Here is a 20,140-nt window from a genome sequence, read left to right as displayed (position 1 = left end):
AGCAAAGCTGAGATATGCTAAAAGGCTGTTTTTTCAGAGAGCTTATCCAGAAATAGCCCAGTGGATAGAGTTCTGTAGTTATCAGGATCCCCTTGGTCAAGACTAAGCTCCTTGAGGAAGGTGGGCTAGCTCTGTTGTCTTATTCACTGCAATTCAGATCAGGTAATATACCCAGAGTTGGAAGGAAATATATATGGAAAGAAAGCTAACTCCACAGGTAATTTGAGTTTTCCATTTTTAGAAAGTTCTTACTGTCAAAAGAAAAGAGACTTTCAGTCAGAAGAAGTAACATATGCTTTTCAAAGAGCCTTTCTGTTGGTAACTGTTATATTCTGTGTCTGAATATCTGAACAAAGAGTGTGCAAAGCTTATCGCCTTCATGTGGCACAAAAGAAAATAGTCATATTCAGAATGTACAAATGTGCAATAATGTCTGCTTACCTGGGCAGTGAGGGTCTCGTGAAGTTTTGACATGTTACCTATTATATGAAGTATTTCCTGGAACTCTGGATCCTGATAGTCAAAACGATCTCCAAAAGTTATGGCGCAGATAACATTAGAAACACTACTATTGATGTAAATGTGAGGGTCAAATGGTTGCCCTAAAATTGAAGTGTAAACAAAATTAAGGTCAGATTATATCCTAGGCCATATGATGCACAATGTAACATACATCACATATATTTTTACATGCAAGCTAGAACTGCCACTTCATTCGTATACCTAAACATAATAGATTATTGGTTGAGTTCACAAAGGTGTTGACGCATCTTATCTGCGCACCATGGCTGAACTTCTTACATTGAGGAAGTTGCTGAAATCGCAGCTGTTTTGTTAATGACTTGGCGCCTTGCACTATACACATGTAAAACTTATCAAAATGTCAAAGAAAAGAGAATAAGATTTTGCACTAATAAATGGATTGGCTCACATGGAAAAATCCACCAGCATAATGGAAATTACTAAATTAGTACATCTGTACATTTATGCATAGAAGTTGTGGCACCAAATACTCTAAAAGAGCTGTATGGCATATTAGGACACTCTTAAACAATAAAGACTGTGTGTTATCAATTAATTGATGTTTCCCCACAATGGATCATTTTTTGGAAGGTTACTTCTGTTTTGAGATTGTGTTCACGTATCTCTACCACCCACTGATATCTGCTTGTTGCAGGATTCTCACCAGGAGTCTAAACCTATCTCATGCTTAACATCCTGTCCAGGAATTCCACCCAGAATACTCCACCTAGGGGAAGAAAGCCATCTCAAGCTTGACAGCCTGTCCAGTTTTTCAATTCATGGCTCAAGCCCTTAAACTGCAATTTCCCATTTTAGGGCTATAGCTGCCACATCACTGCAAGGACCTCACATCCAACGGTGACACAAGGACAACACAGAAACCTAGTAATTTTGGGTCTATTTGAATATCTCTTCCCACACACTTCTTTTTTTTAGGAAGACCTTGGTGAGGGTATAACGTTTTGAAACAAAAAACAATAATCTGTTTGCATTTGTTGTCCTTTATGTTCCAAAGCATATGATGATGATGCAGGTGGTGATCAAGAATATTATTCATGAATCTCCTAAATGTAAATATACCAAAAATGTATATAAGTCTAAATGTATAAATCTGCCACCTATGAATAAGTAACCCCACTTTAGAAAATCTCTCTAGATGTTCAAACATATCCATAGACAAGCGGTAAGGGACTTACAACTGTAAACAAACATTGCAAATCCTTATACAATCTGCTCCTATGCACCTTAAAACATTCATACCTGGTATCAGATCTGCTCTCTTCCCAAATGTTGAATGATCATGGACAAACACCTATAGTGGAGATGTCATGTGATAATTGGAATTCGGCATATGTTGTACAAAGCACAACCTTTAGTTTTGGGTTATTACTTGTGTTACTATTATCACCTTCAATAAACGTAGTACTGGCCGTGTGACTTCAATTGTTGAATACTTCATAACATGTAGGATGAGGTCAGAATGATGCAGCCCTTAACATTTCATGGGTAAAGAAGTGTGAGGATTGAGAGGGTCAGCTAGGGGGAGGGGTTGGCAGGAAGATGGCTACATTATCTGAGTGATCACTACCACTCCGGGTCTCACCACTGAAAGGAATGCTTTCAGTGTTAAAAAGACTGCCCTTAACTACAATACGGTTATGTGAAAGTAACAATCAGATTTGTTCCAAAAGGCTTAGAGTTACCAAGAGGGAGACTACTACCTATTCTCTTCTGAGTCAATAATGACTGGAAGGCGCAGGTGGCGTATGGAAGTGGCACCCTACCAAAAGGTTGGGAGCTGCCACCCACCATAATAAGATTGGAAACAAGGATGGATGCAATTGGATGAGCTTGGTCTGGTTGCCTAGCAACTTGTACAAGTGCTCTGTTAGATGAAGTTGCGGCCAGCGTATGTGGAGCTATGCATGGAAACTCCATAGCAATCAAATGGGTTTTCCAGTATGTGGCCCACTGGCTGGCTAAATGCGGTCACCGTCAATGGAGTAAGGAAAATAAGCGGAAGGCTTTTGTAAAGAATGGACCAATAAAATTAGTTCTTAGAAAACACCCAGGAGCATCCCGGTAGGAAATTAAGAGGACTTTATACAGTTACAGTGACACTAAATGTTGCTGTTAAACACATTAAATTCCTAGGTACACATCAGACTGATTTTAATAGATGAGGTGGTGCCTGAGAACAAGCACTACGAACTAAAGAACAACACTGGATTACACTTTACAAATGCTTAGCAATAAATAAGGGCAATGAGGTTTCCTTTAATGCATGCTTTTTAATGCATTTTCTTCAACCAATCCACTTTTTATGTAACATGGTTTTTATGAGCTACTGTTGTGGCCTTTGGAGACATCCTGCAGGACGCCACGCTCTGCCTGCTGTCATTCGGGTTTTTGGAAATTGCTTCATAATGTGAAAAATTGATTCAGTATTATTGTTGTATTGCGAATTACCAGGGCCGCCACCAGCCACCCAATATGGGTGGCTTGTTCTGGTAAATAAACGTGTTTGTGGCATGAAAAAGACATTCTGAATTTAAGAAGAAAGATTGGTTTTCCAAGGCTCGATTTCAGGGTTTACGAGCCTAAACGATAAATAGTGAACTGTGTAATTCATCAGTCCCGTTTATTTTGGGATTTTATGGATATTAATAATGTCATATACAAATTGCATATCTTACTAGGCGACATTGAAATGTTCCTTATAACAGGTTTGTCGTTAATTAATACATCATACAATTGTGAACCCTGATGGCTGGTAATGAGCCGATGGCATAATCAGCTTGTAATTATTGCTATAAACATGCTGAAAATCTATTTTTCACTGTGTTTCTTTCAGCCTTGATAAAGCGCCTCCCTTTGTGATCAATGTGTTGGCATATGCAACGCATTTTTCATCTGGACATTAAGTGAAATAAGAATAATTTTGAGTATGTGCACCCCACAACCAATTAACATAATTTGAGTTTTTCCTATCAAACATACTATATGATGCTTGTTTGGTAGGACTATTTTTTTTTCTGGTAACAATCTTATGATATACAATTCGGGCAACACGTTTCACCTTGTGCCAAAGGCGTAGGTCCTGTAATTGTCATATTTAATTTATGTGAACAATAAATCCAAATAATCACGTGGATTTACCTCTATCTGTTTGACTTATTGAAACCTACTTAACACTTTAGAAAACTTGAATGCTGACCTGTGAGTGCACCCAACGCTGAACACCTTTCATTTGATCCATTCCATGGATTCAATAGCTTTATGGTTCCTGCTTAAACTATATTTTTCGCTTATATGAAGAATTACTCTAGAGCAATGTTACCTACCCAATATATACAATTGTTGGGTTCTGAAGCACCTACCTTTCTCTTCCTCTATCTCGTCTGTGAGGTATCTGAGCTCCTCGTTGATCCGTTCCTCCAGGCTCCTTTTACCCATTCCAAAATTCCTCAGGGTTGATAAAGCGAATCTCCTCTGTTGTTTCCAGTTATGTCCATTAGAATGTACTACCCCTGTGGATGCAAAATGACAGTCACTCTAATCTATCATAATCAATTTAGGTATATAAGTTTATCTTTAGGGCATGCAAAACAAAATCTTCCAAACGTAAATGTGTCTAGTGCTTGATTCTTCTCATTCATGTCAGCAATAATTGAAGCATGGTTATGTGTTGGTCCAAGTTCATTCCTTCTTAATGGACATTTAAAAGCCATAATGGTGTACTGTTAGGCTTCCTAGAATTTTAAATATTTTCTTGTCCACGTAAACGCGTGTGCTCGTCCTTCGTAATTGCCCACTCTGTTTTGAGCCTGTACACATTTGTCCTGCTCACTAATAACTTGTTTTTAATATTGAGCTTACAGAAGAAGTGTTCTGCCATTGTAAACAAGTGTTTCCCCAATCCAACTAAGTAGACATCATGTACGGATGGAAAGCTGAGTAATAATGGCAGCATTTGGCCATGTTGCATTGTGGCAGCAAAATAGCATGCAACAGGTACAAAGCACTGGCATATTTCTAAGCAGTGGACATGGTGAGGATGTGAACCTTTAACCCAACCTTATATTTCTAGAAAAGGAATTGGTCTTTTTTTACATGTAACATATTTACACAAACAAATAACTATTATTTATGATTAAAGATACCATTTTATCAGACACTACAAAATTATCCACGTCAGACAAAACCATCCACTACTAGCCATTTGGGGAGTTTTTTTACCATCATCAATGTTCAACACTAGTCCATATCTCTATTGGAAGTAGCATATACCTCGGCTGCTGTTCACGAAAGTAAACTTAGACAAGAGTAAACCTAGACGAGTTAATTTACCCTTACGCTTTGTTGTAAATATAATACTTTTGGTTATTCACTACTTATGAGTGTAAATTTTCCACCAACTGTAGACTCACGTTTCCACTCCCTGAGCCAAGGAGGTCGAGAATCATTTACAAGTGAAAAGTTACTTACTACCTGTAACTGTTCACATGTAGGCCAAGATCACCACCAGAGCTGAAATCTCGCTATGGTAAACTACAGGGAATGTTTAAAAGTTTATTCAACTTTAAAAAATAGCAGAGGGTGGTGGAGGGCCCAGCCCAAGATAACCGCATAATTCCAAGATCCAGCGGTCAGAGCCAAAAATCCAACAAAATCAGATTAAGCATAGCTAACAAATAGACGTAACAACACACATTTTGTACAGCTGCTACAATGGTGGATGGGCCGGACAAAGACTTCTGTACACGCTGTGTAAGCCCAACATATCCTCTAGTATCGGAGGGGCCTGATCTGAAATGCCTCTGCAGCCGGGCCAATGCGGCTGTGACTCTTTAGCTCAATCCTGCGAGCATGAAGAAGATGAGCAAAGCCCATGCTGGAGTGCTTGTGAGAAGAGGGCAGTGTTGTGAGAACGGATACTGCTGGTGGCTTACGCGGTGTGCCTGAGCCTCACAGAGCCTACATGCAGAGAATGACGCCATGAGTTGCTGGTAAGTGCTGGGCCCCGAGGAGGATGAGATCCATGGGCCCGATCAGCGCACCGTTAATCCTGGTGGCCGCTTTTGAAAAGGAACACGAACAGAGGTGGCTTTACTGCCGCAGTGGCTTGTTACTGTCTTCAAAATATGCGGGTTGGTTAAACGGGCCTCCCTGACACGGCGCAGCATTAATAAATTAGGACTCTGACAGTAGAACACGGCAAGGACTCAGAACGGATTTGTGGTGCGGGTACTGATCAAACCATTACAATCATAAGCCACAACAACGGGGCACTAATAACAAAATTATTCCTCAGTCACTATGCTGTTTACTTTTTAAATTTTTATTTTTTATTTTATTGAAACATGCAAATGTCACTTAACCAGATTCCCACGAGCCACCACTCCCCAGCCCACATACAATGATTTACTATAACATTAACCTTTTGTAGCGAGTCAGTTCCTTTTCTTCTACCACCCCTCTACAAGCATTTTACTGCAGCTGTTCATCCATCCAGGGTGTGGCCGTGTCCGTCAAGGTAGTCTGTAACTCTGTGGATCCATAACTTTACGTAATCGTATCTCCCCAAGTGATCAAATCCTCCACCACACCTGCATCGCTCGTGGTGGATTTTATATGTTGTTCATTGGCAAACTCTCATTCTAAGAAGTCTGTTTGCCAAGTTTTTATATCTGGGGCCCTGGGCACCACCCAGTGAATTGCTATCTATCTCTGCGCTAGTACCAAACCCAGTGCCAGTATTCAGGACTCCATTTTGAAGTATTTCTGATGTGGCTGCTGATGTGGCTGTACCTACGGGAGACACAGTTTTAAAGGGCCTTTTCAATTCCTGCCCCACCACATGCCCGAGTACTCTCATCACCTTCTCCCAGTACTCCAGTAACCAGGGGCAAGCCCTTGTCACGTGTAGAAAACCAGCAGCGTGCATCCCACATCTGCCACACGCAGCAGGGTTACTGGGATAGATCTTGCACAATTTGCGTTGTGTCATGTAAGTTTTGTTCAAGTAGTGACATTGTATCAATATAAACCGAGCGTTGAGGAACATTTCCTCAATCTGTTCACAGGCCCTCTTCCATTCTGACCCCTTCAGCTTCTCCAGGCAGTCTGCACCCCACCAGTCCTTCGACCGGTCTGCTACCCCCCCCCACCCCTTGTCTGCCACCAAGGCTGTAGGTGTATTATTAAATGTCTGAATCCTGCCAACTCCAGAATGTCACATTGCTGAGTGTTCCTGAGGCTTATCTGGAAAACATGTCCCGATGCCCTGAGCCATGTGCACTGTTCCAGCATTTTTGCAGACACTGCCCTGGACCAAAGCCAAACTGCTCTTGTGTAAACAAAATTAATCTATTCTTTAGATACAAGTCATCTACCCATTTACAGGCTCCCTCCTGCCATCTGTCACGGCCCATATCCTTTTGAAAGGCAATGAACAGTTTCATTGACAATAGGGGCATTGCCTCTTCCAAAAGGATATCGTGCTGACCACCCTGGGCAACACTGCCACCATTAAACGAACTAGCTAGAGGCATCCTTGGGGATCCTATTCCACATCATAAATGCTCCTCTGGTAGGTTGTATGTACCAGAGCACGCCAGCGTGCTGGAGTTGAGTGGCCTCACAATACAGAAACAGGTCTAGTGGACCAATCTCCGCTTTGTCCAAGGAAGTTTAGGAGTGTCCACTTTTATACGGCTAGTTTTCCAACCAACACTAGTGAACATGGTAGCTAGTATAGTTGCACAAACATGGCTTTTGTAACTGGATGCATTGCATTCTGTAGGACATAAATATAATTTTGGCCAAAGCCATCTACTCCATCATGGAGAGTGGAATCATCATCCAGAACTCCACTGAGCAGCGCAGGCCTTCCAGTAGCTTTCCAACATTAAAATCATAGTGGGTAGCTGCACAGTTCATAACTCAGACCAGTAGGTATTAGTGTCAGTCACCCACTGCAAGCCTAGATCTCGTGGCACAACCACATCTACCCTCCCCAATCATCCAATAGGGAACAGCTTGGATTTAGTTTTCTTTGTCCATAGACCTGACATTAGTGCAAAGTCCTCCAATTCTGCTAGAAGAAAGGGCGTTTACCGCGTCGGGTCACGTAAAAACACTAACGTGTCAGCTGCATACATAGAATCTGCAGTTGTATACCACAGGTCCCAACCTGGTGCGCAGTCTACAGGCCAAGGGTTCCACTGCAAGCGCAAATAGCACCAGAGACACAGGCCACTCCTGCCTAGTGCACCTTACCAGTCATCATTAGTGTTAGAAATGGGGTCTTTGGTTGGCAGTCAGGTTACCCTGGTCCAAGCAAGGACCCTCACTCTAGTCAGGGTAAAGGAGAATCACATTCAGTTAACCCTGCTCACCCCCTTGGTAGCTTGGCACAAGCAGGCAGGCTTAACTTCAGAGACGAGGGGTAAAGTAATTGTACCAACAGACACAATAATACAGTAAAAACACAACAAAATGACAACGCAGGTTGAGAAAAATAGCCAATATTTATCCGAACAAAAAAAGACCAAAACGACAAAAATCCGACATACACAAGTCAAGTTATGAATTTTTAAAGATTATACTCAAAAACAGCACTTAGAAACACAAAATGCTTTGATGAAGTGATAACATGGCTTCGTGACGGAGTCGTTCCCAACAATCGGAGGCCAATGGCTCCAAGTACGGAGTCACGCAGACCCCGAGGTACAGTACCTTAGTAAACTATGAGAACAAGTCGGTGCGCAAAGTCGCGGAGTCGCTGGATCCGAGGCGGCGCCAGTTCCGGTACTGCGGGGCAAAGGAGCGTAGGTGTCACGAAGAGGCGGGGGGTCCTTGATGCGGAGCAGTGGAGGTGAGGCGGCGTCGGTGTGAAGCGTTGAATCCGCACCCTTCGGGTGGCGTCAGTCACAACGTGGTGCGGCGACTTCCACGGAGTCGCAGACTTCGGGGGGGCTGCAGCGATGTCGGGCCTGCGAGGATTGTCGCACTCCAGTGAGGACCACAGTTGCATGCCGCGTCAAGGAATTCGGCAGCGGGGTCGGTCCAGAGTCGTCTGAAGTTGAGTTTCTTGGATTTTTCCCAGCTTCTCCTTTCAAGGGCCCAGGGACTGGATAGGGCACCACTTGACAGGGCAGGACTCTCAGCAGAGAGTCCAGGTGCTGGTAGGGGAAGTCTTTGATGGCCCTGAGACTTCAGAAAAGGGGGCAAGCTCAGTCAAAGCCCTTGGAGATTCTTCTCAAGCAGGAATATACCACAAAGCCCAGTGTCCCCTTTCACAGGCAGAAAAGCAGCATCTGCAGGATAGCCCAACAAAGCACAGTCACAGGCAGGGGCAGCACTTCTCCTCAGCTCTTCTTCTTGATAGAGGTTCCTCTTGATTCCGGAAGTGATCCGATTTTTAGGGGTTTGAGATGCTCTTCTTATACCCCTTTCTGCCTTTGAAGTAGGCCTACTTTAAAGTAAAGTCTCAAGTGTCTGCAAGATCCTTTCTTGTCCAGGCCAGGACCCAGACACACACCAGGGGATCGGAGACTGCATTGTGTGAGGGCAGGCACAGCCCTTTCAGGTGTGAGTGACCACTCCTTCCCTCCCTCCTAGCACAGATGGCTCATCAGGATATGCAGGCTACAACCCAGCACCCTTTGCGTCACTGTATAGGAAGAGGTGCAAACAGCCCAACTGTCAAACTGACCCAGATAGGGAATCCACAAACAGGCAGAGTCACAGAATGGTTTAAGCAAGAAAAGGCCTACTTTCTAAAAGTGGCATTTTCAAACACACAATCTAAAAAACAAATTCACAAAAATATGTATTTTTAAATTGTGAGTTCAGAGTCCCCAAACTCCACATGTCTATGTGTCCCCAAAGAGAATCTGCACCTTAATAATATTTAAAGGCAGCCCCCATGTTAACCTGTGAGAGAGATAGGCCTTGCAGCAGTGAAAAACGAATTTAGCAGTATTTCACTGTCAGGACATGTAAAACACATGAGTACATGTCCTACCTTTAACATACACTGCACCCTGCCCATGGGGCTATTTAGGGCCTACCTTAGGGGTGTCTTACATGTATAAAAAAGGGAAGGTTTAGGCCTGGCAAGTGGGTACACTTGCCAAATCGAATTGGCAGTTTAAAACTGCACACACAGACACTGCAGTGGCAGGTCTCAGCCATGTTTCCAGGGCTACTTATGTGGGAGGCACAACCAGTTCTGCAGTCCCATTAGTAGCATTTGATTTACAGGCCCTGGGCACCTCTAGTGCACTGTACTGAGGACGTACTAGTAAATCAAATATGCCAATCATGGAAAGTCAATTACACATATATTTTACATAGGAGCACCTGAACTTTAGCACTGGATAGTAGTGGTAAAGTGCCCAGAGTAACAAAAACAGCAAACATCAACAACCTGGGAAACAGAGGCAAAAAGTTAGGGAGGACCACGTCAAGGATGCCATTTCTAACAATTTGTCTGAAACCAAGTCCCCACCACTACCCACACTCTGGCCACTGGGTCAGTGTACCAAAGTTGCGCCCAGTGGATGAACTCCTGACCTAGGCCCCTTGTCCGTAGGAATGTCAACTTATATTGCCAGCCAACAGTATCAAACACTTGTTCAAAGTCCAGAACTGCCAGCGGATAATCATCCTCCACTGTCTCCAATGAATGGAGGACATGGTTAAGCTGGTGAATATTATACATTGTGCTTCTTTCCTGGACAAAGCCCGTCTGGTCTGGCAAGCACAGCTAGTAGAGTGGAGGCCAATAACGTCCAAATTATTTTGATGCCTGTGTTCAACATCAACAGGGGCACTATACTATTTACAAATGCAGGTCCGAAGTGGAGTAGCAGACACTGAGGTGAGTTTATAATGCAAGGAGAGGCAGCAGAGGTGTGAAGCACACGTTGATGACTATATTGCTGGGTGCTGTGTGGGAGATATGATGGCAACCATGGGAAAAGGCAAACAGTGGCATTATAAAATGACGAATATGTGACAGAACAACTAGGTCCTAAACAACTATAGCCTAAACCACTACTGCTAGTTGTTCAGGCAATTGGTATTCAGGCACAATTGTTGTTTAGACAGTAGTTGTTCAGTACTTAGTTGTAGAGACTTTTTAGTTGTTTAGCAGTAGTGGTTCAGGCAAGTAGTGGTTTAGACCTAGTTGTTCAGGATGTTTCCCTAAAATGACATTTGACCTGAGAAAGAACAGTAATCCACCAGAACATGAGCAGGAGGAGCATGATAAGACAATGAAGCCCATGAGAGAGATGGTTACACAAGACATCAAGTCATTGCTCCTTGAGATGAAAAAAAGTCTAACCACTATTGATGAGAAAATAGAATCCCTAGCAATGCATGTCAATCAAATGAAGGAAAGAATAGACTGACAAGCTGAAAGAATTGACATAGCTGAATCTAGGATTGCCAAACAGAGGACAAATTGACAACACATGAATCACACATGAACAAGCTGAATAAGAACTGTGTGAAGTCAGAGCCAAAAATAAATATCTGGATGCCAGATCCAGGAGAAATAATCTTCAGATAATGGGAATTGTGGAAACCGCCAACACCGGCAAGACGGAAATATATGTCGAGACTTTAGTAAGTGACCTGTTTAGCAGGTGTATAGATGTATTCATACTAGAGTGTGCACACAGGAAACTTGTAAAACATTGACAGGCAGACACTCCCACTCAACCTATAATTGCAAGGATCCTTGATTATAGCCATAGGGACCTGGCCATGGAAAAAAGACCTGATATGTCAAAGATCGCCGCTGGCCCTATTCCCTGATTCCACCCATTCTAGACAGGCGGCCATGTGAGTTTTCATGCGGATCAAGAAGACATTTAAACAAGTTAACATTTCTTATGCCATGCTGCACCCAGTGTGACTGTGCTTTGTTGTAAATGATAAACCACATAACTTAAATCATACACTACAAAGCAGAGGAATTTCTGTAACGGCTTCCAAAAAGGAACTCCTCAATGCTATCTTCATCATCAAAATCCTTGCAGGAGCCAGATGAAGACACTGAAAATGCTGAATGATCTTTTGTCAACACCAATGGCTTGAATGCAAGTAATTGTATCTAAGTCTATGACAAAGTTGGTGCTGCTTGTATCATCTCCTTAATAACCAATTAATCATAAGATGTGCTATGAGGTGGTGTATGGTCTCTGCTCTATGTCACCGACATGCTTACAAGCCTGTCTGATATTTTGGAAATTTACAGGGAGGGTACAGAGGTGCTCAGCAATTGTTTGGGGGTTGGTAAGGGTAGGGGTTGTGGTGAAAGTATTCAAAATGTTGTACACATTTTTTGACACACAATGGGAGAAAGAAGTCAAGACATCCCAGACACTAGCTTACCACAGTAATCACCATCCTAGGACAACTCTACCAGCAATCCACTGACATTAACACAGAATAGACAGACCCATTCACTTCATTGTAATTTTCTGACTTGAAACGTCAGGGCAAGTACTGCCAGACCATCATAATATACATGTTGGCCTGTTGTAAGAAACACATCTGAACCCCAAACAAATCACAAGCTCGCCTCCCACTGGAGCAAAGCCCGATTCTTCATCTCTTTTTCCATCTACACCAGGGGAGTAGCATTGATAATAAAAAAAAAAAAATCCATTTAAACGTACTAGATTATCCTGAGGGCCCATTCTTGACAACAGGCGGGTAATGGTTATGTCAACAATAATTATGTTTACTGGCCCAACATAGGTACTCCTTGCTTCTTTCAAGATATAGGCCCTCATGACGACCCTGGCGGTCCAAAGACCGCCAGGGCCGCTGTGGCGGTGTCACCGCCAACGAGCCGGCGGTGAATACCGCCAGATTAGGAGTTTGCCCGCCGGGCTTGAGGTGAGCACCTCCAGTATGGCGGATGGCGTGATACCGGTAGTGGTATCACGAGACGGGAGACCGCCCGCATTTTAGCTCTTGGTCTTGCACCCTGGTGACAGGAATACGCATTCCTGTTGCCAGGATACACTTGCACACACGTCCATATACCCACACACATGCACTCACACACTTCTACACACAAACACACCCACACTCACCCACGCAAACGCAACATACACAGCCATTCACACTGACATACACAAACACCGCACTCATGTACGCATTCACTACCACCCCATGCGCATACATACATTCACACACACACCCCTGCACCGCATACACGCACTCACCTGCCCTCCCCCATCCACTCCCACAAACATCCATCCCCTCTCCATTCCACACACAATCACTGGCACACGCAGACAAGCACCAACAAACACACAAACACACACTTCTCCCTCCCCTCGCATTCACGACATTCACACACACACCCTCCGCTGTTGGGCGATCCACTTACATCATTTGTCGAGGAGGTCGTCAGTGAGGGGACGGGTCCTGGCGCTTCCACCACCTGAGCGCCTCGCCATCTGGATACTGCCACGCCAAAAAGAGACCTCACACCATATTACAATCTGCCTCTGCACCGCCGACCACCATCACGACTGGTCTTGGAATTCCACACAATTTCGGACGGAAGTCACAGATCAGTCATATTAGGACGCTCTTTGGACTGCCAGCACTGGTGGTATTTTGGCACCCGGGGCTTCGGCGGTCTTTGGAAAAGACCGCCTAAGTCGTCATGAGGGCCATAGGCTACAAAGTACAGCATTGCCCCTGGATCATGCTTATATGAGACAAGGACTTCAACCTCATTTTAAACTCTCAAACAGACAGAGGATGCAAAACAAAGTACAGAATGCACTGGAAAACAATCAAAGCAAATTATAGCCCAGTTCTAACTAGTAGACTTTGACACTGCAGCCCTACTGGTTATACTTGTTGCTTTTCCACACACTATACTTATTCCCATCTAAATTACTGGCTTGCATCCAAAGATGCTAGTACATGCACAAAAGGCATCAAGGTTGTTAGAAATTGGGTATCTGGATGGCAGAGGTATGCACCCTATCCAAGCAGGAACCACAATCCTAGTCAGGTTAAGTCACCAACACACCCTACATTTACCTGTGCTCACCCCTCATAGCTTGGCACAGAGCAGTCAGGCTTAACTTAAGAGGCAATGTGTTAAGTATTAGTACGACACCTCAAAACAGAAAAACAGTTAAAATACCACACAAAAAGATACCGCATCTGGTCAGAAAAATAGAGCATAATTTAATAAATAACGCAAGACCAAAAGAGCAAAAATCCAATAAATATAACTTGAGTTATTAAATTTTTAAAGAATAAAATACAGTATAGGTCCTGAAAGCATGAAGCGCCAACTGCGGCTATCTGGTTGCCCTGAACCGGGTCAAATCCAAAAAGTAAAGCTAACCGCAATGGAGCGCGGGTCGGATACAGTCCCAGGTTAGTCCTGCTGAAAGTTTACCTTCTCAAGAATTGTGCCAAAAATTCAGTTTGCAGAGGAGAAGTTTACCAGGAGCCAGAAGAGCATCACTTGTGGTGTTCTGAGGGCGCAAAGAATCAGCTGGACATTGCGAACGGGTAGGCTGGAGCCTCGCGATGCTTGCTGTGCAAAGAGACAAAACTTGAGGCGGCTTGCGCTGATTTTTCGGCCAAGCGGTGTGGTTGCGTGGCGAACGGTTCTGTTTGTGCTCACGAAAAGCCCAAAAGCTTGACTTCAAGAGCAGAAAAAACACTTCCAAGGGCCCAGGACCTGAGAGGCATCCCTTGGGGGGTCAGGAACTCAATGAGGATGGGTCCAAGGGCTATGGGGAGCTTGTTATGTCACTGAGGCTCAGATCAGGATGCCAGCAGACTCGCACTTGGAGTCATTCTGGGGTCCTGTGTTCAGGATGAAGTGCAGTCCGATGCAAATGCACCACCGCCAGCCCAGCCCACTGAAGCTGAAATATCATCACTGAAAAGTAGTGGAACAACACTCTCACCACCCATCGACCTGAGTGCAGCAAGAGGCTCCCTAAATCCATCAAGAATTTCAGCAAGTGGATCATCTTCTGTGCGGAGTCCCAGGCCCCCCTCAAACACAGCAATATAACAAGATCTCGACGCCAGGCCAGTTGGTACATGGAGGAATTCAGACAGATGATACACCACTGCAACAAAATGGAGCACAAATGGAGTTAGTCAGGACAATAGAGATAGGAGCACGCTCAAATCCACCTTTAGATGCTAACACCAATTGATCCGGAACACCAAACACGCTGATGTGGCAGACCCCATCGATGCCAGTACCAACAGAAGAAAATACATTTTTGCCATTGTGAAGGATTTCACCTCACCAGCAGTCGCCTCCAAATTGATCACCCCCTCGCAGGACCTTTGCAACACTGCCTCTCAATTCTTCAGCAACAAAACCACTGCCATTTACAGCAACTTCTACCCCTTAACTGGACCTGACACAGCTTGCCAAACACCTCCTGATCTTATCCAAAGAACCACATGGCCCACCTTTACCCTGGAAGAAACTGCTGCACCATGAAGTCCATTTACTCAGGGCCCTCATGGGACCCCTGCCCCCACCACGCCGACTCCGGAGAACAGCAACCCATCAGATACATGCTTACACCCATTCTGAATGTCTCCACCTCTTCTGTGACCTTCCCAGATGCTTGGAAACACACAGTTGTCTTCCGATTGCTGAAGAAACAATCAGCTGACCCTTTAATACTCATCAACTACAGACCATTCTCCCTGCTACCATTCACAGACAAAGGGTCCAATTATGAGTCTGGAGGTCCAAAGACCATCAGACTCGTGGTGTAGGCCGAACTGCCGTGGCTGTGGCGGTCCAACCGGCACATTACAAGATTGGCAGTCGGTGCCGCCAAAAGACCGTTGTCTCCACCAGGATCTCTGATCCTGACGGGAAACCGGTGGTCGTGACTGTAATCAGCCACGCTCAGCGCCGCCAATGCTGATTACAACCATGTTCTCCACCAGCCTTTTCATGGCGGTTCAACCGCCATTAAAAGGCTGGTGGAGAAGTGCTGGGGGCCATGGGGGCCATGAGAGCCCCTGCACTGCCCACGACTCTGACGGTCTTGTCATCAGGAGTTTGGCGGCAGGGTTTTTCCGACCGCCAAACTCATAATCAGCCTCAAGGTCTTAGAGAAATTCATCAACAGACACCTCATCAAATACCCCAACGATGACCGACTCCACCGACTCCTTGACAACCAGCATGGTTTCAGACCCAACCACAGAATCGAACGCACCTCATCACTGCCAGGGATGACATCCGCATGACTCTGGATAAAGGAGGCATGACGGCTCTCACCTTCCAGGACCTCCCATCAGCATATTACATGGTCTCTCACCCAATCCTCATCCATTGCCTACACAACACTGGAATCCAAGAACATGCTGCTCCTTCCTGACTAGAAACATCCAGTCAGGTCACAGGCACCATACACCCCAGATGCATGTGACCTAATTTGTGGAGTACTGCAAGGATCCTCCCTGAGCCAGACCCACTTCAACGCATACATGATCCCTCTAGCTATCATCATCCACACTCATGATATCAACCTCCACTCCTAAGCCGACAATACGCAACTCATTCTCTCCCTCATGGACAAGACGCCCATACTGTGATTAAGTTCAATGCCTGCATGACTGAAATTGCCCACTGGATGAAGACCAACTCCAAGGTGAACACCGATATGACTGAAACTGTGATCTTTGGAAACAGTACTTCAGCGAGGGACTGGTGCCTAACAGAGCTAGGACCAACACCCACCCCCACCACTCACTCCAAGAACCTTGGGATCGTAACTGACAGTCAACTTGACATGCCCACCCAAGTCAATGCTATCCCCGCCTCATGTGTCCATACCCTGATGGTGCTAAAGAAGATATTCAAATGGCTCCCAAACAGGACTCAGAAAAAAGTCATTAACAATCTCTTCACTTGCAAACAGGACTGCAAGATCACCCTCTATGACGGGATCAACAAAAAACACTCCAGAAGGTTGCAGATTATTCTGAACTCTTCAGCCAGAGTCATTCTCAACCTCCCATGCCTCACTCACATCACACCACACCTGAAGGAGTTCCACTGGTTCCTCATACATCAAGCACAGTTCAAACTTCTCACTCACACTTTCAAGGCACTTCATGACACTGGCCCAGCAGACCTCAACAATCACATCTGATTTCACAAACCTTCCAGACACCTCCGCTCATCTGGACTCCTGCTTACACACATCCCACACACATATCTGGAAAACTAGATCCAGCAGTACAGCTGTCTCCAACAGGAACGACATGCCACTACACTTAAGAGCCTCCTCCTTACTTTTTGAATTCAGCAAGAAGCTGAAGACCTGGCTGTTCGAGTAGTCCTACTGGGGCTTAATTTTGGCTAGACTCTCACCTGCTCATTGCCAGGATACCCTCCTAGGTGATTCTGCTATCTACAAATCTGCATAACATAATATAATGTAACGCAAAGTAAAGTAACATAATGTAACATAACATAACATAAAGCACTGGCGTAGCTAACAAAAGGCAATTGGGAATATTTAGCAAGGCCCATAACTAAAGAGGAAATTAGAGACATAATTTGTGGCATGGAGAGTGGCAGGGACAGTATGACTATTGACTTTTATAAAGAATATGCCATGCTTATGGGGTATATCAGGAGGCGTTTGATGTGGGACGCCTCCCTGTCACCTTACATGAAGACCTATTAATCATTATACTTAAACCAGGTAAAGACCAACTACAAATCCTATAGGCCCTTGTCACTGAGTAATAATGATAATAAGATACTAGTTAAGATATTGGCCAATAGGCCATTTCCCCTTATGGCCACTCTTCTGCTGCCTGAACAATCGAGCTTTGTGCCTGGGAGATCAACATCCTACAATTTGTGCACAATCTTTGTCCACCTACACCAGATAGGCCCTGGGACCTATGGTAAAGCTACTCCCAAACTCTCAAATTAAGTTAATTGCTGGATCAGACTGCTGCTAACCAATATTTGGGAGGAATGCACTGATTAAAATTGTGGTAATGCCAAATCTATAATACTACTTTAATTATATAATGGTACATCCCACTGTGCATTTTTAAAACACTGCAAACATTACTAACCAGGTTCATTTGGTCTGGCAAACGGCCCTGAATAAAATGGAGTACACTAGTGCAGCCATTTCAGGAGGGTGGTCTTTAGGTGTCTGATCCACTTCTCTACTTTAAGTGTGCACAACCACAAGTAGAGTACTAGTGATGCAGACAAGCGCTTTCAGCAAAACTCATGGTAGTAGAGGTAGATATAGCTAGTCCAACACCCCACAAACAAAGATTTTAAAGACAGCCTCAAATGCACCCAAAGAGATCAACCCATTTAACAGCACAGTTTCTGCCTGGGTGACACAAGAGACGAGCCGTGGCAAGGAAGTGATTTCACCACTGTTTCTTTAATCTGTGACTGTTTTACAAATAAGTGACAGCCCAGTGGAGTCTGTTTAGCACCACTAGAAGAGAATTTGAAAATCTTAGCTGACATGAAGGAGAAATGTTTGTATTGTTTGTTTAATATGTTTGTTATATATTCGACTAAAAATACAAAAATAAAGTTAAAAAACATTTAAAAAATAGCAAACATTTTTATGTTGAATATTGATATAAATGCATTTAATATGTTTATTTTAAATGTAGAACAAAATGAAAAAGTGCTACAACAGACTAATTTAATCTAACATTGAAGATGTAATTAATTTAAATACATTACATTAATTTAAATTTTAAAAAAAAGAGATGTATTCAAAAAACGCACAGAGTAAATTGTCGATATTTATGTGTAAAAAAAAAGGTATAAATAGAATTAAAATAGTTACATTTATTTTAATTGAAGAAAGATTATAACAAAAAGTTAAAATCAAATATTTTTTATTTATAGGTAATTTTTAACATTAAGGTGGTCATTGTGACAATGGCGGTCACTGTTAAAGTGTTGGTAACACCGCCAACAGGCTAGCAGTAATTACCGCCAAATTATGACCATGGCGGTGATAATCCTCATAGACAGCCAATGTGTACCACACCAACCGCCAGGGTGTAAACACCACTCACCACGGCGGTAGCCATCAACAGCCAGGCGGAAGACAAGGTACTGCCCACCATATTATGACATAGCAAACTTCCACGATTTCCGGGGCGGTACCAACACCATCAAAAGCCTGGTGGAAACACTTCACAGAAGAAGAAAAACTCACCATTAGAGACACAGAGAAGATCAACGCCGCCATGGAACCAGAACTTCAAGTCTTCCCAATGGTCATCTACGCCATGCTCCACCTGGAACACCAACGCGGACGAAGACGATGACGGTGAGTACAGCCGCCTAGCACACAAGGGAGGGAGGAAGGAAAAGTAGAGTGACACGAACACGCACAACACACACCATACACACACACACCATACACACAACCAGCTGCAGAGGAAAACCAGTCACACAGGACACACGTCATAATAATGCAAGGACAACATGTAGCCAGAACTGTTAGTGTAATTTGATGCCAAAATCCAGCATATTGTCCATGTGACAAGAGATATTTGAGTCATTGTTCAGAAAGGGCCAATGGCCAGTCCAAAGTACAAAAGGCCCACATGGCTACAGGGCACAGTCCAAACCCCAACTTGTTCCCTGACGAAATCCACACTACACTGTGCAGGGGCATCATGTTGGGAATGGCAAAGGAACATTGGGGGGAAGGGGGGTTGGGGGCACCTCAGCTGAAGTGGGGAACTTGTCCACTGGTTCTGGAGGGGGCTCCATCCCCATTTCTCTTTGCTGGGGAGTGCAAGGTCACAGTCTCTGAGGTGGGGAGCGTGCCCACTGGTCCTGGGGGGGGATCCTTGTCCAACAGTCCCTGGAGGGTGGCCTACATGCCCTCTGCTGGAGGTGAGGGCTGCTGTGTCCCAGCTGGAGGTGAGGGCTGCTGTGTCCCAGCTGGAGGTGAAGGCTTATGTGTCCCAGTTGGAGGTGAGGGCTTATGTGTCCCAGCTAGAGGTGAGGGCTCATAGCCCACTGCTGTTGGAGGGGAAACCCAAGCCTTCACCTCTGCTGGAGGTGAAGGCTCCTTGCCCACTGCTGTTGGAGGGGAAACCCTGCCAGCCTCTGCTGGAGGTGAGGGCTCCCTGCCCACTGCTGGCGGAGGGGAACTCTTGCCTCTCTTAGTTGGTGGAGTGGAAACCTTCCCCTTCTTGGGTGGTGGAGTGGGAGCCTTCCCTCTCTTGGGTGGTGGAGTGGGATCCTTCCCTCTCTCGGGTGGTGGAGTGGGATCCTTACCTCTCTTGGTGGTGGAGTGGGATCCCTTCCTTTCTTGCCTCCACGACTAGGAGGTGCCTCCACTGTCCCCGTGGACTTTTTGGCTGAGGTGCTGGGCTGGGCCGTTGTGACCATGCTCTTAAGGGCAGGACAGAGGGGAGAGGGGGAGGGAAGAGGTCAAGTTGGGCAAGAAAAAGCTTCTTAGGGATGGTGGGGCAGGATAAGGGAGGAGGGATGGGAGTGGAGGTTGAGGGAGTGGTTGTTGGAGGTATGTGTCTGCTGGACTTGGCT

At 44.7% G+C, this 20,140-nt stretch overlaps 1 protein-coding gene across 1 annotated transcript in view; it reads right to left on the bottom strand.

The window, feature by feature from the left end:
• LOC138293369 (cytochrome P450 2J2-like) overlaps positions 1-20,140 on the bottom strand; it is a 296,940-nt gene that overhangs the window by 69,922 nt on the left and 206,878 nt on the right. The window contains exons 3-4 of the mRNA XM_069232565.1: positions 3,903-4,052; positions 442-602 (exon numbers count right to left, since the gene is read on the bottom strand). Of these exons, the coding sequence (XP_069088666.1) occupies positions 442-602; positions 3,903-4,052 (311 nt within the window). The remainder of the gene's footprint in view (positions 1-441; positions 603-3,902; positions 4,053-20,140) is intronic.

Source organism: Pleurodeles waltl, chromosome 4_2 (genome assembly GCF_031143425.1).
Source record: "Pleurodeles waltl isolate 20211129_DDA chromosome 4_2, aPleWal1.hap1.20221129, whole genome shotgun sequence".
NCBI classification, from domain to species: domain Eukaryota; kingdom Metazoa; phylum Chordata; class Amphibia; order Caudata; family Salamandridae; genus Pleurodeles; species Pleurodeles waltl.
Note: the sequence above shows the minus strand (reverse complement) of the source record. Positions and strands in the feature narration are given on the sequence as shown.